Genomic DNA, 25,348 nt, shown 5'->3' with positions numbered 1-25,348 from the left:
GTATTGTTAAGCATTCCTCATATCATAAGCGAAAACAAAACTCATATATCTACATGTTAAAAAACCAATAACTTCAGAATTTTTCAGTGGAAGAATTATGACCAAAAATCTATTATAAATTCATGCACTCAATTTAATTTTTTTTCTAAATTCAAAGGAAACAAAGCCTAGTTAAGGAAAAACAAAAATGTTAATTTGGAAAAGTATTGGCAACATACATGGTGAAAGGAGGGTTAGTAGATTTAAAAATAGAAAGGCCTCTTACAAAATAGTAAAACAAAGATTAACACCTGACTAGACATATGAATAGGATTTCACAGAGAAAAATACACAATGCCTAATAAATACATGAAAATGTAAATTTAAATATAATTTTTAAATGCTAATGAGAATGTGATAGAGTATCATATATCAAATTGGCAAATATTAGAAGTTTCAATAATATCCAGCATTAGAGCGTAGGAAATTGGACACCTGTACAAATAGAACATGCTCACATTACAACTTGGGAGAACAGAATTTATTATCTCTTTTTCGAGAGGAACTGAAAATTTAAAACACACTTGTCACTTGGCTCTGCAGCTCTTATTTCTAGTAAGTAATCCCGGGATTAGAGTCAGCCAAGGAAGCAAAGATGACAATAACATTCACTGTATAATTAATTTTTTTTTAAGATTTTATTTATTTATTTTACAGAGAGAGAGAGAGAGATCACAAGTAGGCAGAGAGGCAGGCAGAGAGAGAGGGGGAAGCAGGCTCCTCGCTGAGCAAAGAGTCCGATGCGAGGCTCGATCCCAGGACCCTGAGATTGTGACCCGAGCCGAAGGCAGAGGCTTAACCCACTGAGCCACCCAGGTGCCCCACTGTATAATTAATTTTTAATTATCAACTGGAAAAAGCCTAGATCCATACAGGATATATTAAATAAATTATGTCCCACCTATGTAGTGCAGGGTTATGAAGTCATTAAAAAGCGCAAATGAGTTCTATATAAATTGACATGGAAAGACAATCACAATACTATTTTTTTATTAAAATTGAAACAAAACCCCAAAACCCAGACTGAAATTATACAACAGTATATGAAATCTGGCCCCCATCTGTGTATATTTCTACATGCTTTTACAAAGTCTAGCTTTTTATATAATGGACAATGTGTGTATATATGGGGGTTTATTTTGTCATTCATCTTTATCATTTTAGTGTTGTGATGAAATTAGTGTACCATAATTGACATTAGTATTTCACAATCTCTGTTTTACTTGGGTACAGAGTTAGGTTTGTCTGTTTGGTTGTTTTAATTTAATGAGGATATTCTTTAAGTATATATCCCTAGTATATTTTGCCTTACCTAAGGAAACTAAATTGTAGCTGCATTGGTTTGTTTTAGGAACTACCTCTTAAAAGTAGTTAAAGTATCTTAAGAATTACATATTAATGTCATTAAAATATTTTACATAAGGTTTTGAGTTGTACAACCTCATAGGTCACCCTTTGTACCTTGTTCCTTGGGCCCTCCTGGATTTGAGTGTAATTACAGGTCTGGAGGCAAGAAAAGGTGTTAGGGGAGGTGTTTTGTAAGGCAACAACTCCAGGGAAGGCCATTGTAGACTTCTTTAAAAAAAGGGAAACTGACCTCAGGCAGGAGTAGACCTGGTACCTCCTCTAGGAGTAAGTTTGAGAGAATTAGAGATTAGAGGTAATCAGTTTCATCAGGACCTGCTATAGGTCAACATTCTAATTTGGTTTGGGTTTGGTTCTCAGAAACTCAACCCTGTGGCTGTGGCAGATAGGGGATTCTTTCAAGGCATTCATGGAAGCTTTCAGGTCCTTCATATGGGTCTTGAGCAGGAATTTTTTTTTAAAGATTTTATTTATTTTTTAGAGAGAGAGAGAGAGACAGAGTGAGAGAGCATGAGAGGGAAGGTCAGAGGTAGAAGCAGACTCCCCATGGAGCTGGAAGCCTGATGTGGGACTCGATCCCAGGACTCCGGGATCATGACCTGAGCCAAAGGCAGTCGCCTCACCAACTGAGCCACCCAGGTGCCCCTTGAGCAGGAATTTAAAGGCTCTCAAGCTCATCATTTTTGTATTTTAACTAAAATACAGTATGGCAGCAAATCCTTCATCACTAGAGCCTTGTCTTCTGTCAGAATTTGAATACAGTATCTACAGATAATAATCGGAGTAAATGTATCGCCACTGCAGGCTGTGGGCTATCAACTCCCCCTTTACCACAGGAAATGGGGTCATGAATGCACCACACAGAGTTATATCTAAGAAGCAATTCCAGGAAACCCACAACCTATTCAGAGAACTCATCTTAAGACTCAATGCCTCTGGAACATAGTTCTTTTATCATTATATGGAATCTGTCTTTATTTCTGAAAGTACTATTTGTTGTCAGTTTTACGTTGTCTGATATTCATATAGCCACAACAGCATTCTTATGCTTATTATTTGAATAGTATCTATTTTTCTATCCCTTTTTCCTTCAGACTGTGTCTTTATACTTACAGTGTGTCTCCTGTAGGCAGAAATAGTTGAGATTTGCTTTTTTCCATGCAGACTGACAATTTCTGTCTATTAATTGGAGAGTTAAATCCACTGACATGCCGTGTAAATTTTACATACTTAATTCTATTATCTTGATATTTGTTTCTCATTTGTTCCTTTTATATTTTGTTTCTCTGTTACTCCTTTATTGCTTTAGTTTTTGCTAAAATGACACATTTAGTTACCATTATTTTCTTATATTGGCTTTTATAGAGAGATATAATATTCAATACTATTAGGATGTCCAATTCTTAAACGTTACTAGGAAAATATAGCAATCCTAAATATGTATAGAGTTAATGAGAAAGCATCTACACCCATAAACCACAAATGACAAAACTAAAAGGGGAAATAAGCTACTTTACTGTCCTGATCAGGCATTTCAGTACCTCTCTCTCTAACTTTTATAGATTCAACTTTACACCAGTAAAAACCCACAGGGTTTTGTTTTTGTTTTTTTCCCTAGAAACTGACAAGGTGAATCTCAAATTTAGACAAACAGAATAACCAAAGCAACTTTGGAAAGAACAGCAGAGTGGAACACACAACATAACCTGACTTTAATACTCACTATACAGTGCCTGGGTTGCCTCAGTCATATACCCAGCTGTCTTTGGCTCAGTTCATGATCTCAGGGTCCTGGGATCAAACCCCACCAAGCTGGGAGCCTGCTTCTGTCCCTCTCTTGGCCTCTCCCCCCTGCTCCTGCTTTCTCTCTCTCTCAAATAAATAAAATCTTAAAAAAAAAATACTTACTATCATGTTTCAGTTAAGACAATAAAGTATTGACCTCAACTTAGAACAATACAGGAAATACAGATCGAAAAACTATAATAGAGTCCAGAAATAGGTCCACGTGTACAAGGTTAATTGGTTTGTTTGGTTTTTTAAAAGATTTTATTTATTTATTTGACAGAGAGAGAGAGCTCAAGCACAGGCCAGGAGAGAGGGAGGGGTAGGCAGAGGGAGATGAGGAACTCGATCCCAGGACACTGGGATCATGACCTGAGCCAAAGGCAGTCACTTAACCGATGGGCCCACCCAGGCACCCTGGTTAATTGGTTTTTGACAAAAGAACAAACATCATTCACTGGGAAAAGAATAGTCACTTCAAGAAATGCAGTTGGAATTGCTAAATATCCATATACTCCTACCATCGCTACTGAACCTCAAATGATAATAATAATAAAATTCCTCACAACATATTAAAAAAGTAAACATTAGGAGTAAAATTGTAAGAATTTTGGAAGGAACATAGAAGAAAATACTTGTGACACTGAGGTAGGCAACAGCTTCTTAGACAAGAAACAAAGTTGCCAACAATAAAAAAAGTTGAATTTCATAAAAATTAAAATCTTTTTTTCATAAAAAAAAACTCTCAAGAAATTGAAAAGTCCAATGTTCATAATATATCTTTAGAAAGAACTTGTACCCAGTCAACTAAGTAATTAGAAAACTTAAAACTCAGTTAAAAATGGGCAAAAATGTTAATGAAGAATTCACCAAAGTGGATACATTAATAACCAATAATAACATGAACAGATTCATCAATTATACCTCAATATAAAGACTGATTTTAAAAAGTGACCAGAATTCATTTATTAGAAAAATCTCTTTCAAAGCCTAAGCTGAGATCTGTTCTAGAGAGCTAAGAGGAAAAAGAAATTTGTCAATGGTAAAATCTAAAGTATAAGATAGGAATAGCCATGTTCCAAAAATTTTTTTCATAGTATTTCTTTAATATCTTCCCAACAGTTCCATTTAGAAACAAACAAACTACCGAACAAACAAAACCAAAAAAACCTTAGCAGGAACATGCTTTTTAGGTGTCCATACACTTCCTTTGTGTATTTTCACAAGGAAAACACTGTATTTCCACACCCCTATTTTCTCAAATTAGAATTATTAAAACTCAACCTGAGACATCCTAGACTTTAATAAATGATTCTGCATTTAATTTCTGTAACACAAACCAGTAATGGAAAGAATAAAGAGCTTATATGAAAGCTTTAGGGACAAACAAGAATTATAAATAAATGGTTCTTACAAAAATGAAAATGTAATCTCCAATAATCAGTGAGAATGAACGATATGGTTTCAAATTCTAAACAAGGCTTTTTAAGGACAGGCACTATTTCCATTCCTTTTTCATGAAAAAGTCAGATGTCACCTGGAAATTAGGAGGATATAAATTTATATTTAGCATAAAGAGGATCATTATTTAGATTTTTTTCTTTCCACACTTTGCACTATGGGGATTCAATCTTAAGGGCTCTAGGTATTTGGAATTATTTGGCTACTTTCCTGAGGGGACAGAGTCATTTGAACATTAATATAGCTCTGGTAAGCTGGGGGGAAAGCTGTATTCATGTGTGCATCATGGAACAGCTCTTTGTTCACCAACGTATCTCAGATATGAACTAGTAGGTGATACAGAGAAACTATGTTTTTAATTCAAATAGCATCTTATGTGATGATGAAAATTAACTGCTTATTCATTACGAAGTGAAATATCTTATGAGATGGGGATATGAATCACTTTTTAAACATGAAAATAAGGATTTGTATTTACAAAGAAATAGGGGAAGAATGTACTGACAATTACATATTGTACATATCCTTTTTACATATCCTTTTTTTTTTTTTTTAAAGAATCTTTGAAGACTGGAATGACGTCTTAGCCAGGGAAGACGACCATTTTTCTGGGTCTCAAAACCGATTATCATGAGCAGTGATTTTCTCCCTCCTGTGACTGCACAAATGTGCTTTGAGAACCTGAATGGATCCTGCGTCAAAACTCCCTACTCACCAGGCCCCCGCGTGATTCTCTATGCAGTGTTTGGCTTCGGAGTTGTGCTGACTGTATTTGGAAACCTCTTGGTGATGATTTCAATCCTTCATTTCCAACAGCTGCACACCCCTATGAACTTTCTGATCGCGTCCCTGGCCTGCACTGACTTCCTGGTGTGGGTGACCGTCATGCCCTTCAGCACCGTGAGGTCTGTGGAGAGCTGCTGGTACTTCGGGGACAGTTACTGTAAATTTCACTCTTGTTTCGAAGGGTCCTTCTGCTATGCTTCTATCTACCACTTGGGTTTTATTTCCCTCGATAGATACATTGCTGTCACTGACCCTCTGGTCTATCCAACCAGGTTCACAGCGTCTCTGTCTGGCCTATGTATTGCCTTCTCCTGGCTCCTTTCTATTATTTATAGACTTTCCCTTATTGGCACGGGTGCCAGTGAAGCTGGGCTGGAAGATCTGGTAAGTGCTCTCACTTGTGTGGGAGGTTGCCAAATTGCAGTGAATCAAAGGTGGGTATTGGTGAATTTTCTATTATTTTTCATACCCATGCTTGTGATGATAATTGTCTACTCCAAGATTTTCCTCATCGCTCAAAAACAGGCTAGAAGAATTGAGAGTATGAGCAGTAAGACCGTGAGATCGGCAGATAGCTACAGAGACAGAGTGGCCAAGAGTGAGAGGAAAGCAGCAAAAACCCTGGGAATCGCAGTGCTAGCCTTCCTGATTTCATGGTTGCCCTACTTCCTTGATTCAATCATTGATGCCTTCCTGGGTTTCATCACACCCACATATATCTATGAAATATTGGTTTGGATTGCTTACTATAACTAAGCAATGAACCCCTTGATTTATGCTTTCTTTTATCCTTGGTTTTGAAAAGCCATCAGACTAATTGTCACTGGCAAGGTCTTGAGAGAGAATTCCTCAACGATCAATTTATTTTTTGAGTAAGCGTAGGTTTTAGATTGAAAATAGACTCACAATGAGCATGGCATTGGGAAGAAAAAAATTAATCATAATTGTGCAAGACTTTTTTTTAAGATTTGTATTTATTTGAGAGAGAGTGAAAGTGAGATGATAGAGGGAAGAGAAAGAAGCAGACTCAACGCTGAGCAGGGAGCCCGATGCAGGACTCAATCCCAAAACACTGAGATCATGACCTGAGGCAAAGGCCGACCCTTAACCCACTGAGCCACTCAGCAGCCCCTTGTGCAAGATCTTCTAATGTAGAATAATTGAATTATGCTTTTGATCCAGACACTTAAATTCAGGTTCATAGTTCTTTGATAAATGCAACATTAAAACCCATTTGTGAAGGAAATGGCATGGCCTTGGAGCCAGAAATACCCAGACTACAGTACCAACTTTGCCATTTAAAGCAGCTTAGTTTACAATGAGCTCTACTGTATTTCTCTGCTTAATAATCACTCCCTGTGGTATTTTTCAGAAAGATTAGGACAATATATATAAAGAGCCTATATAGTTTTGTTATTCTAAATCCTGCCTTTTGTTACTTTATATGATCAATTCCTGACTATATATTCTCTTTGTCCTTCTGCAATATTTTTTTAATAAAGTGCAAATACAGCTAAGAAATACTTTCAGAGGTGGTAACTCTTTGCTCTGACAGGGTAAAGGAACGAGTCTGCACTGTCTGGCGTTCAGATCTGTGAGTCCAAAAATGTGACTTCAGAGTCAGAAAAAATCAATCAAGAGACATATCTCCTAACTCAATATCATTATTTGCAATGGGAATGATAGTTGGCACCATAGAAAAACATTTATTCAGTAAGCTTCTCCCTGTTAAGTCTGCTTATAGAATTACATTAGGGTTCAGAAATTTTACCAGTTACCATATGTTTTAAGAAAGGATTTTAAGATTGTCATTTATCATGCTACTTTATTTTAAAATTCATTTCTTTTTTTAGTCACATAATTGAGCTTTGTTCCACAAATTACTTATAGGGGCTTTCAAGGATATATGTGAAAATGTAAGTTAAAAACGTGTTCAAAAGAAGAAAGAAAACTGAAATGTAAGGCATAAAAAGCTAAGACAGAACCTGCAAAATGCACTTCATATGACCCACAAACTTGGTTCAAAGGTGAAAAAGGGAAACTGAGCTAGTTATGCAATTCACAGTGGATCAAGCAACCCCAGCCAGTTCAGTCTTTTCTTGCTTCTAACACTGAAGGAGGGCTGAATGTCTCATGCACGATGTGAATAATCACTGATTCTGCTCTAGCCCCAGTTTTATTGCAATCACACACCGAGATTTTAAAATCAGGTGTCAAATCTTTGGATCAGGAGTGAATGTCTATCACAATAATCTTGCACTATTTTTTCAAATTTCTAGCTCGATGTCAATCAACGTTGTCCTCTAGCACATCGTTTCTATTAATACACAAATGGTATGATGTGGTAAACCTTTCTTGAAATAGTGTATTATTTCTGATTATACTGTGCTTGCGAGACACTCTCTTGTCTTTATTGGATTTTATGGATGATTAAAGGCATCCTAGAATGTTCAGTATTGTTTTACCTACAACTCTTTAGTACCAACACTATATACCATCAATTTCTTTTGATTCCAATGGTTTCAATATAGCAACTGGCTCTGATCCTGTTCTGCAAGCCATAGAATCATTACACTGCTTCATTTAATTAATTAATTTTTTAAAAGATTTTATTTATTTGAGAGAGACAGAGCATAAGTGGGGGGTGGGCAGGGCGGGGAGACAGTAGGAGAGGGAGAAGCAGATACCCCACTGAGCAGGGAGCTCAATGCAGGACTCAATCCTGGGACTCCAGGATCATGACCTGAGCCGAAGGCAGTCGCTTAACCAACTGAGCCACCCAGGCACCCTGTCTTTTCTTTTTTAAGTAGCCTTTCAAAAGTAGACAAACCATTTAATGTTTACCATTAACTCCCTAGACCAACAAACTATTGTACTTTTATATGTGTGTGAAACTTCCACCTTAAAGAAACTAGTTCCTTCCCCCATTATTCTTTTCTGTGACCTTATTCTGGTTGTGTGGGGCCTCTGCTATCGGCCCTTGTTTCCATGAACACATACTGAGTGCTTCTGGTATGCAATACGTGAGCTCTGGAACTGGGAGGATGTAATGAGAAAGCCCATTTCAACCTAATAATGATTCATCTAGGTCAGGGCACCCTCATTCTGTGCATGAGACCCCTTCCCTGCCCTACCTCCCTTCATCTCTGCAACGAAGAATATTATGACTCCTGTTTCGTAACTGAGGAGCCTGAAGCATAAGAAGGTGAGTCACATGCCAAGGTGGCATATTTGTTAAACAGTAGAACATGACCCATAGCCAGGCAGTCAGAGGGTAAGCACAGCTGTCCCCCAACTATTCCTCCCTCACAGAGGAGAATGTGGCCCAGCCTCTCTGCATCCAAGTCCTTGGGAGCAATTTGGAACACAAGTTTTTGTTTTTTTTTTTTAAAGATTTTATTTATTTATTTGACAGAGAGATCACAAGCAGGCAGAGAGGCAGGCAGAGAGAGAGAGGAGGAAGCAGGCTCCCCTAGAGAGCAGAGAGCCCGATGCGGGACTCGATCCCAGGACTCTGAGATCATGACCTGAGCCGAAGGCAGCGGCTTAACCCACTGAGCCACCCAGGCGCCCCGGAACACAAGTTTTTTATACCAATTTCTACCAAAGGAAAATAGGAGCATCATAAAGAAAAGGGTCAAGTTCTTTGGGGAGATGGGGACATTGGAGGAAGTAATTGATCTGCTATGATGTAACATTTTAAGATTTTATTTATTTATTTGAGAGAGAGAGAACATGTGTGGAGAGAGGAGCAGCAGCAGGAAAGGGAGAAGCAGATTCCCCACTGAGCAGGGAGACTGGCACGGGACTTGATTCCTGCACCCTGAGATCATGACCTGAGCTGAAGGCAGACACTTCTTCTTCTTTTTTTTTTTTTTTTTAAGATTTTATGTATTTATTTGACAGAGAGAGAGAGAGGAGACACAAGTAGGGAGAGTAGAAATGGGAGAAGCAGGCTCCCAGCTGAGCAGAGCACCTGATGCGGGAATCGATCCCAGGACCCTGGGATCATGACCTGAGCCGAAGGCAGACACTTAACCCACTGAGCCACCCAGGAACCCTCTATACTTCTTCATTGTGGAAATAGTATTTTGCTGTACAAGGTTTTTTCCCCCTGAGGCTGAACGGAGGGTTATTCAGATATACCCTATCTTAACTACTAAGGCAGGATTGACCTACATACCATGCACAATCACAATCTTGTTTTATACTATGACTTCATTTGATCCCTTTGCATCTTTTCGCCACACAAATCACTCCATCTCACGTAAACATCATTGAGGTTGGAAATTTCATCTTCTTTTTTCTACAGTTGTCATTCGTTCATTATTATGAATAACAATATGATTATGTTTGCCAATTTTATGCACCTTTAATAGCTCATGTATTTAACAGTACCTTGTAAAGTTTCTCTTTGTTTTTCCATGTGCAAAGATTAAAAAAATAGAGATCATACAAACATTTCTATATGTCCTGCTTTCTTAGGAAGCACTATGTTCAATCTGTCTATGACATTACTTTCTGCTTTCTAATGATCTGTTGTGCATATTTGTTCATTCAAAAAAAAAAAAAAAGCCTATGTTACTAAGGAGAATGTCCCTCTCATTCATCTTTATGTCTCCAACTGGGCCTTACACTATACTTGGGAAGAATGGATCATCAATAAATCTTTATTGAAAAAATAATATGTATTCCTTTAAATATAGAAATATTTTAATGAGTTTATATGGAATGTGCATGGTCCTATTAAGAAAAAAATAGTCTTAGAGTTTCTCTTAAGCTCTGTTGGTAAGAATGGCTCTTGTCTCTTTAGCAATCTTATATTAAGTGCATTTTGGGTTGTGTTTTTCTCGACTCTGATTTTTTCAGTCAATTTGATCGTATCTAATTTTTATTCCAGATTCCATATGGATCTCATAGTGGTTATCATTATCAATGCTGAGGATGCACATGTGTTAATTTGGCACAGAGTGTGACCTGTCATGAAAAATAATTTTATTTGAACTGTCCCCTGAAAAGGATCTCATTCTCTAACTCTAGGGCATTGGTCGTGGAATTCAAGGGAAAGAAAAATTCCCAAACCAGAAATGTATTTTTCCATATTCCCCTTACCACCTAGAACTTAGACTGTGAAGAACTGAAAGTTACCTTTAAAATAATCTAAATTAAGCCATCCTTTATTACATGCAGGCTGCGACTTAGGTAACCTGCTCAAGGTCAGACAGCTGGCATCTCGTGAATCCCTGTAGAGGGCTGGCCGCACTCCAGCACCAGCCAGCTCTGCCCAGGGCCCGAACTGATGCTTCTCCTCTCCTCCAACCCGTGGTCCCAGCACAACCCCTCCTTTTTGAAGGTTGCCTCAACTCTCCCCCGCCTTGGACCATGGTCTGCTCCTATATATACACACACATACACATTCAAGTTTCTCTATTATCTTTGAAGAACTCTATAGGACTCCAATTACAATCATAATATGAACTAGAATTAGAATTCTGGTTCAAGAACAAAAATCCATGAGCACTTTAAATGAATTTCTCCATTGCCTTCTAGGACAAGTACACTGAGGAGCAGTGTTTGGCCAGTATATGGCCATTCCTTAATTGAAGCTACTAATTCCTTGTGGTCCCTGTTTAGGAGTTATTAAGATTTTATTTTTCTACTTGTCTGAATTTGTTGCCTGTTTTTTGTTGTTGTTGTTGTTCAGTTGTCCTCTTCGTACTTCCAGTTTGAAGCCTCAGACTTTTCTTCCACCCAGAAGAAGCTTCTCCTACAATGGCTTTTAAGATTTCCTTCCATTCACTCTTCAAGATTGCTCTTCCTGGGACTTAGAATTTCTCCCAGGCTCTGTTGGAAAGAACAGCCCTTACTCCTCAGGCAGCGTTTTACTCTGTGTATTTTGGGGTTGTTTTTCAATCAATTTAATCCCATCTGATTTTCATCTTTCAAAAATGTTTTTTGGGATATTTCACTGGGACTTTAGGATTAAGGTACAGTGCTCAACTATCTTGGTAGGGCTGATCTTCTGATGGCACGTGCCAGCTCAACCACCCCAATTGTGAAAACACTGAAATGTTTTATACTGGTTGGTAAATATCTATTTCCCTGAAGCCCCACAATCCCCTGTTTACTTTCCCTAGAAACTCCTCCCCAGACTCCAAAGTCTCCTCATGATGCAGCAGATAAAAGATCAATACAAGGCAAAGGAGGACATCTCCAGGGCTGGCTCTGCCTCTCAGAATAGCATGCATTCTGACCCATCATGGCCTCCATCCTGCTATTTTTAGTGTTTTAAAATATCAACCCTGAGTATTGAGCTAGAAATCAAGTGGTCACATTCTGAAGCAAATTTTACCAATGATAAATTTATTTCATTCATAAAAGCTTAAATAGGGGAAATTGAAGAATGTATTCAGAATTGCTGAATGATTGTTTAAGCCCATAATGAATTCTTCCTAATTCATATTAAAGCTTTGCAATCACACCCAGTTCAGCACTCTTGTCTTTCTGTGGTGTCCAGGCCCAAGCCCCCGGGCCCTAGAGCGGGGAGGAGTAGAAATATGCTCTTCACTATTTCTTCCATTCTCCTTTCCTGCCTACGGGGTCCAGCCGGCCTCCAGAGTGGAGCAGCAAAGGAATAAAGAGAATATTACTAATGAGACAAAATTGTCCTCAGATTTGGTAGTGTCAGAGTCTTGATGGACAATGCCCTGAAGGCACCAAGTACCCTAGTGGAGGCTCTGTGATGAGGTACATGCATGACTCCTTTTGTGGGGGAGCCTCCCCACTGTCTGGTCCCCTGATAGAGGTGAGCCATTCTAGTTGACCTTCCAACTCTTCCTTAGAGTCTGTCCATGAAGGGAAACCTTATAGACCTTTGTTCTGGGGTTCCTTCATCTGGGGAACCTCTCCATTGAAGAAGGTGCTGGCAAGATGCTTCAAACTGATTCCCTGTTTAGATCTGTTTATTCAGGAGTCCTGCTGACCTTCCCTGTCTCCATCATGAGCAAAAGAAAGCAGAGTTGGAGTAAGATGGCTGGGAGGAGAAACAGACCAGAGTGAAGAGAAGCCTGTCCTATCACCTATTCAGGAGACACCAACGCATTAGTTCTGTGTGGCCTAGAGGACTTGTGGAAGCCAGTCAGGTATGACCTCTCCTGTGGGTCTCCCATTTCAAGGCACACTGAGAGTTGGGGACACATCCACAGGAGGAGGATGTTGGGAAAAGTCCACTGGGCACTGACCACAAGACCAGGGAACTGGGGATGGGAATGTCTCCTGCAGGGATGCCCAAAGGACCCACATACGCACTGCAGGAGAGAGACAGTATTTGATGGCAACACAGGGGTCATCAAAGGGTTAAGCAAAGGTTATGAGGAGACTAAATTCAGTAGAAAACTATTGCGCTCCTTTCTTCTGTTCTCTACTGCTCCCTATGGCATAGAGCAGAAAAGGAAGATGGGATAAAGAATGAAAAATCAGATATGCCCCATCTCTAAATACAAGCTTTTTAAGTCCAGACTTGGTTAGCACTAGAAATAATGAGGTCAGGGATACTCAGTTAGATGTAGCTTGTAGTTTTAAACATGAGTTTAAAAACAGAATTATTTAATTTTTAAGACTGAATTCAATAAAATTGAACTTTTAACACTCAAGAGTGATTGTATAGGTATGTCTCAGATCTAATGGAAGAATGAAGAAGGAAGATTTGCTGGAGCACATTTAGAGGCTGTGATTGGGGAAAAATTAATTTCATGTTGTTTCTCACCCCAAAGTTTTCCATAAGCAGTTAATGCACATTTCTAAGAGATACTTGTTAAATACAAATTAATTAGGCAGTGAATCAAAATGAGAACTGATTCAGTTATAAGTAACTTCATGCATTGCTTGGACTGTCAGTTACATATATTGATTGTATTATCAATGCCAACTGCTGTTCATTTACAGTTTAATACTCTGATTTGTGTTTGATTAGCTTTAGCCTCTAATTGCAGAGACAAGAGAACAAAACATTTTTCTCCCTTTCCTCTCATTAACAAATGTCTGAGTTTGGGCACTGGAAGGACACAGGGATCATTAACACATCTTTTTCCCTGATAATGAGAAATATCTCACACTTTGAGTCACTGGAGAGATGGTTTACTTAATGAACTTTTATTTTTAGGAATGTCTGAGAAGTTCAAAACTTGCAAACTGATTGTCAAGTGCAGATAAGAGACTGAAAACTTTTGGATGATGTAAGACAATCAAAAGTTTGCCTCCAAGTCCTGCCCTTGGTGTTAGAAAACATAACTCCTGAAAAACATGATTGCTGCTTAACCATGATCTTTATCTGATGCAAATACCTTTACTCAAGATATCCTTGTGAGCAAGATAGGAAGACTTATACATGTGCAAGAATTCTGGAGGCTTTAGGAAGAGTGTCACGTTTACATGGCATCTCAGCTCCGGGCTAGTTGTTTTTTTCTAGACTAACCCCAAATATGAATGTATAAAATAACCTAGATTCTGCTAATAGCATTCAAAGATCCAGCAAAAAAAAAAAAAGAAAGAAAGAAAAGAAAAATTGCAAAATAACAAAATAATTCTTTTTCTTAGTAGACATTTCATATTGCTTTCTCTAGAAGGTTGATTCCTTGGGCATGTGTTTCCATTGGCTCATGTTAGGTTTATTATCAGTCATTATTACTTCACTTCTCTAATAAGCTTAGAGTTGACCAGATGCTGCCCAGGTTTGTTTTTGAGGGTATAATAAAAGTCTTACTTGCTGAAAATACCACCCTTGCTATTAAAAATACTAATGGATCAAGATAATGGTTTCTAGAAATTTGGATCAGAAATCATAAAATTAGCTTAAAAATTGGGGGAACTAAACAATTTTTTTCCTTTAAGATTTTATTTATTTATTTGACAGACAGAGATCTGAAGTAGGCAGAGAGGCAGGCAGGGCTGGGTGGGGGCAGACTCCCCGCTGAGTAGAGACCCTGTTGTAGGGCTCAATCCCAGGACCCTGAGATCATGACCTGAGCTGAAGGCAGATGCTTAACTCACTGAGTTACCCAGGTGCCCCAGAACTAAACAATTTAATGGATAAATTTTAACTCCGCCAACCAAGGACATGATTAAAAAAGCAGCAACAGCACCAGGGGCAACCTTTAGGTACTTTGCCATAATTTCATATGAGTGTGTTTTAATATCAAAAGTTGAAGAAGAATATAATCTAACAATAAAAGGACAGTCCTGTAAATTGAATAAACTTTCCATCATGAGACATGTGTCCCACTTTTCTTATTTTTCTCATTTTTTTCTGACCAGTGAGAGGTTTGCCACAATCTAGTGCCAGACAGTCAGACTGTCTCCAAACAAGATAATACCAAAATGCATAAATATTGAGAAATAACATTAGACACATGTTTCCTTCTGTGTGGATTCCCTGTACCTTTTAAAACCTGGCCTTTACCTGGTGACTGGGCAGAGAATGAGGTAGGCATCTTCCTTATTCTCCCTCGTGATATGATAGCATTCTCCCTCCACCCTCCTTAAAACCCTAAGGCTGTCGGATTGCATAAGCCCTGCCCTCCTCAGTACTGCTAAACACAGACTCCAGGGGTCTCCTCCCTTCTTTCATGTGAATTTTACTCCCCAGCACTCCGTCACACTCGCCAGGACTACTCTCCAGATACACAGTACATAAAACATAAACACTTGCTCTATTAAATGCTTTAGAAATATTCATTCCTACCATCATCAGAGTAACTCCATGAAGAAGGTAATATTAGTGTCCCCATTTCACAGCAGAGAATACTGAGGCTTCAGGAGGCTGAGAAGTTCAGGAGAGTTGGATTCTAGCTGAGACAGACTGGACCCAGAGTCCATGCCCTGGACCATGAGCCGAGCTAACTCCCGGGTCCTGGGAATCCTCTCCACCCCAACTCAGTCTCTCACTCACGGGGTTTTAGCCTAGGACTTGTCATCTATCGGGCCAGTCTCTTATCTGAAACCCTTGGGAATCAGATTTTTTTAATTTGAAAAGGCAGATCCATTATAAATTTGGAATAGACATGTGAAGCACTTGTGATCAACACAATCCTTCTCTGCACCAAAGCATGAATATTCAGACAGAGTGGTAAGAAATAGACATGAAATGATGACCTCATGTCAGTGTTTGTCACGAGATTAATTAGACACAAACCTCCAGGGTTCTAGTTTTTGGAACGTCAGAATCTGGACTTGTACTAAAATCTTGGATATATCTGATCACTGACTCCTGCCTTTCAGGGTCACTTGTTCTAGAAAACCAACTGCAAGTAGTTTCTCACTTCTCCCACGCTGGGATTCTTCACAGTCCTCCTCACCCAGCTTAAATGCCGGCACCGATGATTCTAATCACTTCTTAGACATGAAGTTGAAGTTGGAAGAAAAATCATGCACTTGTTCTTATTATTTTTGTTAATGGTTACTCTACCCATCTATCTGTCATTTTTTATTATTGGTTATTATATGCTACTGAGTTCTAACCATAAATTAGTTCTTTTCCTTCCTTATCTTTACTTACAGCTCCATATGGTGGGTAATATTGCTTCCATATTTAGAGAGGAGTGATCTGAAGCTGGAAGAGGTTAGGTAAGTTTTCCAAGATCAATGGCCAGGATTTGTTCTCTGAGATTTCTGTTTCACAGCCCTGTGCAATGATTCTCTAGGACTCTGCTTTCCTGTCATAGAAAATAGGCTCTCTTTGGCTTATGCCCAACACATTCACTGTCGTTGCTATCTCTTTTCAAGAAATGACATGAAGAACAGAAATAAAACCCAAATGGCCCTTAGAAGAATAACAAAAGATCTCATCAAAGTAATAGTGAAATTGATAATTCAAGCTCTCCACAGTGCTGGCCTCCCTACTGGTCTCATTTCAAGCAGCTGTACTCCCCAACTAATTTTCTCATCACCTGTCTGGCCTCAGTGGGCTTTTTGGTGGGTGTACCTGGGCACTCAGCAGTACAATGAGGAGAGTGAAAAGAGCGTTAGGTATGGAATCAGGCCTGAACTTCTCTCTCATCTCTATGACTGAAACTCCCTGTCTTTTGTCTAGCCTCAAAATAAGCTGGATGTGGGAGAGGCTGTAGGAACAGGGAGTCCATAGGAAATCTCTGTACCTCTCTGTCAATGTTTCTGTATACCCAAAACTTCTCTAAGAAATAAAGTCTACTTTTCTTAAATGGGTTTAATCACACCTAATGTATAAGGTTAGTGCCTATTAGATGTCTGAGAATAATAGTTCTCGTTCCTTGCAATTTTCTTTCAAAGAAAATCAGGTTTTTTGAAAAGTTATGTTGATTTTTCTTTCTTCAGCCCTTTGCCCCAATTTCTTCTTTGTCAACCATTTTGTCACTGAATGGAAGAGTGTTTTAATTTCCTTGGACTGCCATCACAAATTCCCACAAAACTGTCGGTTTTATTTTCTGACAGAAATGTATTCTCTCACAATCCTGGATGCCAGAAATCTGAAATGAAAGTGTTGACATGACTATGCTCCCTCCCAAAACTCCAAGATAGAGTCTTTCTCTGCCTTTTTCAGCCTCTGGTGACTCTGGGTGTTCCTGGCTTGTGACAGCATACTCAAATCTCTGCCTCAATCTTCACATGATCTTTTCTTCTTTCTCTGTTTCTCCTCTGGTGTCTATTTTATTTTATTTATTTGAGAAAGAGAGAGAGAGGGTGAGAGTGGAAATGTCAGAGGGAGAAGCAGACTCCCAGCTGAGCAGAGAGCCCGATGCGGGACTCGATTCTGGTACTCCAGGATCATGACCTGAGTTGAAGGCAGATGCTTAACCAACTGAGCCACCCAGGCACCCCTCTCCTCTGGTGTCTCATATAAGACCCTGGTCTTGGGGGCGCCTGGGTGGCTCATTGGTTAAATCCTCTGCCTTCAACTTCAGCTCAGGTCATGATCTCAGGGTCCTGGGATCCAGTCCCGCATCTGGCTCTCTGCTCAGCAGGGAGCCTGCCTCCTCCTCCTGTCTCTCTCTGCCTGCCTCTCTGCCTACTTGTGATCTGTCTGTCAAATAAATTTTTTAAAAAATCTTAAAAAAAAAAAAAAAAGACCCTGGTCTTGGATTTAGGGCTCATTCAGGTAATGAGAACATCACAGGATGAACTCGTCTTAGCTAAGTCTGTAAGGACTCTTTCCAAATAAGGTCTGGTTCTGGAGGCTAGAATGAGGACATAGCTTTTTGTGTGTATGTGTGTGGGGCTGGAGGGTTACAATTCAACATATTACAGAAGGGAATGAGAGCTCTTTTGTTGTGAGGTTCTCAAAGATAAGCAGCTGGGTGGTGATGGTTGAGGGCCTGGATGATCAGTTTTCAGGCAGAGAAATTTTATCTACATCCTGAATGACTGATTAACACTAACTGATGTCATAAAAACCTTATTTGTTAACTGTCACGTTTATTCAATAATTTATAGCATTAGGATATCCTGCAATTTTATATAATCTAATTCAGTAATTTGATTAAAGAGTATCTTCTACACAAAAGACCAAAATATAGAAAAACTTTCAGTTTAAGTGGATATAGAATAAATGGAAGTAGCTTTCTTTAACACCAAATGAGTATTGTTAAAAATAATTTATGGGATGCCTGGGTGGCACAGTCATTCAAGCATCTGCCCTCTTCCTTCTGCTCTCCCTGCTTGTGTGCTCACTCTCTTATAAAGGAAGAAAGAAAGAAAGAAAAAAAATTATTTTGTTTTGAAATATAGTTGTTTCTAGTTTATGAATTTATATGCCTTGATCCAGAATAAATTTAAAGCAACTTACAGAGAAATGTAAAATTCAAGCAAACAGTGTACACTAAAACTGTAAGCAATAGAAGAAAGAAGCACAGAAATCGGGGGGGTGGGTGGTGACCAATGGAGGCATAAATGGACCTAAAATATATACGTCAATCACAAATACACACACACACACACACACACACACACACACATACACACACACACACACACGCTTGCTAATGGGAGCAAGAAATTTGGCCACTCATTTTTAACAGCCAACACAAAAAGAATAGTGTCTTTAAATTCACTGATTACAGTGGCACCTGGGTGGCTCAGTGGATGAAGCCTCTGCCTTCGGCTCAGGTCATGATCTCAGGGTCCTGGGATCAAGCCCCACATTGGGCTATCTGCAGAGCAGGGAGCCTGCTTCCCCCTCTCTCTCTCTGCCTGTCTCTCTACCTGCTTGTATTTATTTATTGTCAAATAAATAAATAAATAAAATCTTTTTAAAAAATTCACTGATTACAGTCTCAATAAAGAAAGCACAAACCCATTGTTAGTTTAGGTTTCCAAACTAAGATTGCAGGGGATCTTGTCCCAGAAATTTTGATAAAGGGGACACTTTGAATTCCATGAAAACCAACAGATATCTGTTGATTTTTCTACTCAAAGACAGTTGACCTTTGAACAACACGGGGGTTTGGGATGCCAACCATTTGCACAGTTGAAAACTCATGTATAACTTTTGATCTCCAAAACTTAAGTACTTATAGCCTACTGTTGACTGGAAGCCCCACCAATAACATAAAGTCAACTAAAACATGTTTTGTATATGTATTATATACTATATTCTTATAATAACGTAAGTTAGAAAAAAGAAAATGTTATTAAGAAAACACTAAGAAAAAGGAAAATACATTTATATTACTGTACTGTAAAAATTTGCATATAAATAGACCTGTATAGTTCAAACTTATGTTGTTCAAGCGTCAACTATAGTTGACCATTTGCTGATAATCTACTCTAGGCATATTTGTATATTACTCATTGACAGTAAATCCAGAGAATATAAACAACTTGCCCAAGGTCACAGATCCTGGGTGTCATATCCAAGATTTAGGATTCTTAGACCATGATATTCATTGTTCCTTCTCATTCCTCCATTGGGATTAGCCTTTGAAACAAGGTACTATTTTCAATTTCCTTTCTATTCCTTTCTACCTGCCTCTTTTCTATGGAATATTTTGCTACATTGTGTTCATTTTTTGGTTGAGCCTGAGCAGTGGAATCCCTAGCTGTGCAAATTCTGCTTTGTTGTCCTCTTTTCTCTACCTCTAATTAATTAAACTCTTTGCAATTAATATATGAAATCCTCAGTCTGATAGTTTGTAATGCAATTGTTTAGAAGGCTTATTTTTTCCCAAAGATAAATTCTAATTACTTGAATCAATTTGGGATGTTCTTTGGTCCCTTGAGTATATTTTAGAGATTGTTGGGTCCACCTAATAGAACTGGAGGGTGGGGTTGGGCACCTAGTTTAAGATCTTCCTCTGTTATTCCTTGGCTCAAAAAACGTATCACTCTCAATTTGTTTTGATCCTGTGGGTTTTGGAAGCATTTTCTAAACTTATCTTTATATATTGGGCCCTGAAAGTTGTAGGGGACACATGAAAAGGGGGAAGAATATAAATCCTAACTGAATATCCTAAGAATTAGCTAAGATAGAATAATTAGAAATTAGAGCTGGTAGAAAAATGGAAGATGTCTAGATCTTTGTTTTAAAAGCTAATTTATAGGGGCGCCTGGGTGGCTCAGTGGGTTAAGCCGCTGCCTTCGGCTCGGGTCATGATCTCAGAGTTCTGGGATCGAGCCCCGCATCGGGCTCTCTGCTCTCTAGGGGAGCCTGCTTCCTCCTCTCTCTCTGCCTGCCTCTCTGCCTGCTTGTGATCTCTCTGTCAAATAAATAAATAAAATCTTTAAAAAAAAAAAATAATAAAAAATAAAAATAAAAAAAAAATTAAAAAAAAATAAAAGCTAATTTATAAAGAAGTGGATTGTGTCCAAGTTCTTTGTAGAACAAACTCCAGGTCTCCCACCCATTCCTCTTTCCAGACCACAGCAGGTTTTCATCGCTCTTTCTCTCTCTCTCTCTTTCTCCTCTCTGCCTTTGTTTTTTGGGCATAATATTTCTCTCTCATTAAGTTGCCCTCAGACTATTTAAGTCTAAAAACCCCAGCTATTGTTCCACCCCATTCTCACTTTCTTTTTCCTCGTATATATCATATTAAAATTCTACAAATATTTGAAGCGTTTTTGTCTTACCCTGTTTGAAGGAACACCTTTGTCTACACCTGCCTGCCTAGGTGCTCTCTGCATCATAAGTTACTGTCTTTTTTTTTTTTTAATACTTTTCATTTGTATTCATGTACCTACTTGTTTACTTGCTTAAGGTTTGTTTCCCTCTCAAGACTGCAAATTTCCTGATGATAGGGATCTTGTGTACCCAGGTTTTTTGTTCATTTCTTTGTACCCAGCTCCTGGCACTCAATAAATACATGAATGGATTAATTAATTAATTAACCTCAGAGTAATAGAGGGAGATATAAAGTTATTTCTTTATCCTAGGTGGCGAGTATCATGTGATACCTTTTCCCCCCTCTAGAAAATTGGTTCTCAATGGGTAAGTCATTGAGCGTTTCTCCTCCAGAAGACATTTGTCAATGTCTGGAGACATTTTTGGTTTACACAGTTGGGGAAATTTTACTGACGTCTACCAGCATCTAGTAGTAGGGAAGCTGTTAAACACCCTTCAAGGCAGACAACAGATCCCCACATCGGGGTTATCTGATCTCAAATGTCAGCAGTGCTGAAGCTGAGAATGTCTGGCCTAGACTTTTGTCTATATAAGAAGTTATTATTATTTAACAAAACCAGATTCTCACAAAATATTAGAAATAATATTAAAAAGAATCTAATTTTTTTATGAGAAATCAGATGGCAGGATGGATTAATGGCACTTTAAAACTTGAAGCACAAATTCACCCATACCTCCAAGGTCACAGCCCTGCAGTGGCAAGAGTCTTGAACCTTCGAGAAGTTTGAACCTTGCTGTTCCTTGCTCTGCAACGTTCAACATTCCAGGGCTGGGAAATGACTCAGGAATCGTGTTCCCGTTTTCCAGCTTTCTGTTCATTATTCCTTATCTGAATTCTTTTAGCACTGCAAACAGAAATTCTATCAGCTAGACCCACAAGCGTGTGTAGTCAGGGGGTTCATAACCCATTTCTTATGTGGACAGAGAGGCATCCCTGATCTCCTTCCAGATAATGGCTGAGAGGAGAACTGATCTCCTTCCTACCAGCACTGACAGTCATACCACTTCAGAAATGCTAGTGTCCAAAATAGCATGTTGTCTTTTAGTGCCTGTGTATTTCACCAATCTCAATGTATTTCACCAATCTCAAACCATCCTTAATGCATGTTCCCGTTTCTGTTTGCTGGTAGCCAGTGCAGATGCAAAAATGACACCTAACAAGAGAGGGGAAAGCCAAGTATTAACTTTCACTGTTTACACCCTATTGAACTTCTGTACAAAAATCCAGTGAGGTGCTTTCACCAGGACTGAGAACAGGGGAAACACTCAAGTCTAAGAAAAAAGAAATCTTTGACCCAAGAAACATAATGGCTAAGCGAATTTAATGTAAAGGGTTGTTTTGTAAAATACTTTTTCCTAATAATCACTGTTGAAAATAATATTCCAAGTTCACACCTTGCACTACAGGATTCCGTGCAGGGATTCTCCCATTAGTGGCATTATTTATGTCTTAGTCAGTAATACAGGTCAGACAACATAGAGATAAAGGAGAGGTGATCCCTAAACCCCACAGTTATATCCCATATCCGAGGCTGTTGTGAAGAGGAACACAAGAGGTAAAAAATAAAAACACTTATTTATGACTAAAACGGAATTTTGTCAAATTTTAAAGGAACCATGCATTGGTTATTTTAAATTAACCCCCAGTAATCTTATACGATATAATTTTTGTTCAAGTTTATTTTGTTATAGAACACATCTGAGATTTGTAATAATAAATGGAAAACTGAAAAACATTAGTAATATATTTGATCATTTCTTTAGGCATCCTAGTGTGTTTATGTTTTTCTCCTCAGGAGTATTAAAAAGTAGAAACCTACATCTTTTGTGAAAATCAAGAAGGACAGAAATCTCTACATGCACCGTGAACGCCAACTCATCTCCCCCTGCCGTCCAGCAGCTCCGCAACCAGAACGTGACCCCATCCTGCCTGAAAGCTTCCTGCTCGCCTGGATCCCAGCTGGTGCTCTACACGCTGTTAGGCTCTGGGCTGTGCTGGTTGTGTTTGGAAACCTCCTGGTGCTGATTTCCATCCTGCATTTCAAACCAAGGTTCTCCTCGCCTCTCTGGGCTGTGCTGACTTCCGGGTGGGGGTGACCGTCACACCCTTTAGCACCGTCAGGTCCGTGCAGAGCTGCTGGTGCTTTGGGCCAAGTTTCTGTCCCTTCCACACGTGCTGCGTTGTGGCATTTGGTTACTCTTCTCTCTTCCACTTGGGCTTCCTCTCCATGGACAGATGCATTGTTGTTACTGACCCTCTGGTCTATCCTAGCACGTTCATGGTGTCTGGGTCAGGGATGTGCGCCCCGTCTCCTGGACCCTGCCCCTTGTCTACAGCGGGGCCCTATTCTACACGGGTGTCTGTGATGATGGGCTGGAGGGACTCTCTAGTGCCCTCAACTGTGTAGGAGGGTGTCAGAGAGTTGTATGCCAAAACTGGGTGTTGATAGACTTTCTAGCCTTCTTTATACCTACCCTTATTATGGTAATTCTCTCTAGCTATCTTTTTCTTGTGGCTAGACGACAGGCTTAAAAAGATTGAACATACTGGAGGCAAGACAGAATCATCCACAGACGGTTACAAATCCCAAGTGGACAAGAGAGAGTAAGTCACTAAAACCCTGGGTATCATGGTGATAGCATTTATGATTTCATGGGTACCATATAGTATTGACTCATTAATTGATGCCTATATGGACTTCATGACCCCTGCCTGTATTTATGAGATTTGCTGTTGGTGTGCTTATTATCATTCAGCCACGAACCCTTTGATTTATGCTTTATTTTACCCAGGTTCAGGAAAGCCACCAAAGTTATTGTGAGTGGTTGGGTTTTCAAGGACAGTTCAGCCACCATAAATGTGTTGTCCGAACAAATGTAAGCAGTTGGACTGAAGAAGTTAAAGAAATCTTTACAATTTCCAAATGAAATGAATTTTAAAAATCAAATAGGACTATTCATGAGGAGAAAACAAATCACTCTTCAAATTTAAAAGGGTAGATCATCGTGTTTCCAGTCATGTTAAGATGTGCGCTTCCGGGGCGCCTGGATGGCTCAGTGGGTTAAGCCTCTGCCTTCAGCTCAGGTCATGATTTCAAGATCCTGGGATCAAGCCCCTTATCAGGCTCTCTGCTCAGCAAGGTGCCTGCTTCCCCGTCTCTCTCTGCCTGCCTCTCTGCCTACTTGTGATCTCTGTCTGTGTCAAATAAATAAATAAAATCTTTAAAAAAAAAAAAAAAAGATGTGCACTTCCTTGTCATTTTTCCAAAAGCGTGCAATTTCCTAATAAATGTTAAATTCAGAGCTAACATTGATGAATATTGGCCAGGTAAAGGTAACTTCTAGGTGTCAAAGTCATCATTTTGTATTTGAGAACAATCCTATCAGTTGACTAAAGAAATAAAAAATCCAGGAAGCATCCTAATTCCTAATTTTATTGTGGTATCATTTACCTATAGTTTTTTTGAAGTCTTCAGATCATTGTCCATAATTTCCATTTAATAAGGCTTAAAATATGGAAGTTTTCCAGATACCATAGCCCTAATAATACTGTTCCTTCAGAGATCCTAAAACTGAAACGGTTTCCTACTCTTAATCCCTTCCGTTTAAATCTAGTCCTTAATGTGTGTTTACTGCATTGGGCCTAGCACTTTCAAACTTTTCTTTTCGCTCTGTCCTACACAGATCAGGTCATGGTTCTGTTCAGATCATATCTCTTCCACACTTCACTCTTCACTCTGAGCCGAGAGTCACTGTCTTCTTTTTCCAGCCTCAGTGTCTGAGGACTAATAGTGAGACAGAGATGTCCCTTTGCCCTTCTCTCCCATCTCCTTCCACAAGAGAAAATAGACAAACACAACAGTTCTGCTTTATATTTCCTCAAATATTCCTGACCACAAAAAGAATAACTGGTAAGCAAACTAACAAGAAGCTTCCTTGTTAAAAATAGAACCAGACAAGGGAAAAGATTGGTTCTAGAAGGCTAGCTTGTAGAAAACCTAGTGAAGCCTGATGGATCCACAGGATAGGAATTTGCAAGGCCCCTAATTCCAATACTCATCCCCGGGGGCCATCATGAAATTCTGCCTTTCTGTCTTCTGGTGCCCTGCACTGTCATGCTCTGCATCCCCTTTTGTTGACAGAATCTCAATATGGTCCATTAGATTACTTAGTCCCCTTGCCTTGGGTAACATAAGCTACCAGTGCCTACCCATACACCCTCGCCGGAATTGCTTCAGTTGGCTTGACTTCCAAATGTTTTTATCTATTGTTATAATATCTACTTTAACATATTTATTTCCTTTCAAACATTAAAACAATAAAAATAAATTACAAAGCAAATTCCTCACACCCCACACCACATACACGCTGTCCATTATATATAAAGTTACATTTTGTGAAAGCATATAGAAGTATATCCATGTATGAAGACATATATCTATTTAAACAGAACTCAATAGTGCTTTTTAAGGGCTTCAAAACATTCTCATACTCTAATTGTTATTGGGTATTTTTTATCCTTCTAATATTTGCCCACTTGCTATATGAAACACTGCCACACTTTTATTAGCATTTTTGAGTTTTTTTGTACATTTGGCATTTTAGTGTATTTGTTAGTCACACTTTTTTCCCCCATAAAATTGCCTGTTTATTTGTGTAAGGAAGTGTTAGGCTATGCCTTACCTTCTGTAAAAGGCCTTGATTTTTTTTTTTTTAAGATTTTATTTATTTATTTGTCAGAGAGAGAGAGAGGGAGAGAGAGCAAGC

At 38.9% G+C, this 25,348-nt stretch overlaps 1 protein-coding gene and 1 pseudogene across 1 annotated transcript; both read left to right on the top strand.

The window, feature by feature from the left end:
* The first annotated feature begins 5,280 nt into the window (after positions 1-5,280).
* LOC111147809 (trace amine-associated receptor 7a-like) lies at positions 5,281-6,312 on the top strand. The gene is given in 1 exon segment (XM_022504053.1): positions 5,281-6,312. A coding segment is annotated over 1 exon segment (1,032 nt).
* Positions 6,313-16,246: 9,934 nt separating this feature from the next.
* On the top strand, positions 16,247-23,462 carry LOC111147773 (annotated as a pseudogene).
* The last annotated feature ends 1,886 nt before the right edge of the window (positions 23,463-25,348 follow it).

This window comes from Enhydra lutris, unplaced genomic scaffold (genome assembly GCF_002288905.1).
Source record: "Enhydra lutris kenyoni isolate GAN:26980312 unplaced genomic scaffold, ASM228890v2 scaffoldscaffold17, whole genome shotgun sequence".
In the NCBI taxonomy this organism is placed as follows: domain Eukaryota; kingdom Metazoa; phylum Chordata; class Mammalia; order Carnivora; family Mustelidae; genus Enhydra; species Enhydra lutris.
Note: the sequence above shows the minus strand (reverse complement) of the source record. Positions and strands in the feature narration are given on the sequence as shown.